At 34.5% G+C, this 1,023-nt stretch overlaps 1 protein-coding gene across 1 annotated transcript in view; it reads left to right on the plus strand.

Annotated features, from left to right (window-relative positions):
* JCHAIN (joining chain of multimeric IgA and IgM) overlaps positions 1 to 1,023 on the plus strand; it is a 9,350-nt gene that overhangs the window by 4,097 nt on the left and 4,230 nt on the right. Inside the window, exon 2 of the mRNA XM_003800958.3 lies at positions 868 to 994. Within this exon, the coding sequence (XP_003801006.1) occupies positions 868 to 994 (127 nt within the window). The remainder of the gene's footprint in view (positions 1 to 867; positions 995 to 1,023) is intronic.

A 1,023-nucleotide genomic window follows, 5' to 3' on the forward strand; every position in this document is an offset into this window, starting at 1 on the left:
TCATCTGTATATTAATTTATTCATTTTTATGTATACAGGAATATTATATTCAATTGTGCTCTTACACCACAGTATTTTTTTTTGCTCTACACATTCAGAGAGACTTCTACAGTAACCAACTATAGAAATGATCTCTGGAGTATATAGTCTTCACCACAGCACTTACATTGCTATATTCTCTATCTTTAAAAATAATTCCTATAAGAATTATTAATGAATGTAGCCCCTATTATTTTATTTAATTGAATCATTCATTGTGCTATGATAGTCTGGTTATTATCATGAAAATGAATGTGAGTAGTTTAGGAACGTCGTGGTGGAGAATATTTAAAAGTCTTATAAAATAAGGTTATCTTAGAGTAAAGAACAGCCATGTTGTCTCCCAACACGATTTATGCCAAAAAAATTTTTTTTTAAGTACAAATGCAAGTTCAGGAAGATATGACATTTCAGTGGGGATTATACAGGCTAATGCTATTTTCTTTGTACAGTACTCAGTGAATTACTTTGATCTGGGAGAAATCCAATCTAGATTTCTGTTCTCTCTCACTTTGGCATTTAGCACTGATTTTTACAAGGCTGCATGATAAAGAGAGTTCCCCCTGTCAGAAGACTTAGATGAAAATCAGCATTCTTTCACCCTAGATTTCCATATGGCCAAAGGAAAAAAGAGAAAATTCCTTCTGGACCACATTTGGATTTCTGTCACTACGATGAGAGATTCCACGCAGGGAACAAATGGAGAATGTTCAGACAGACAAATTATACAAGTTTATTCTTCCCGGAGGCAAAAAAGATAAATTAACTAATACAACCTAAGTAAATTGACTTTTGATTTCCTTTCTTCTTCATGTTTTCTTTTTCAAGCCCAAGATGAAGATGAAAGTATTGTTCTTGTTGACAACAAATGTAAGTGTGTCCGGGTAACTTCCAGAATCATCCGGAACAGCGACGATCCCAACGAGGACATTGTGGAAAGAAACATCCGAATCATGTAGGTCTCTCCTGTTGTGCTCTCCACAC

Source organism: Otolemur garnettii, unplaced genomic scaffold (genome assembly GCF_000181295.1).
Source record: "Otolemur garnettii isolate 467f Iridium unplaced genomic scaffold, OtoGar3 scaffold00191, whole genome shotgun sequence".
Lineage (NCBI taxonomy): Eukaryota > Metazoa > Chordata > Mammalia > Primates > Galagidae > Otolemur > Otolemur garnettii.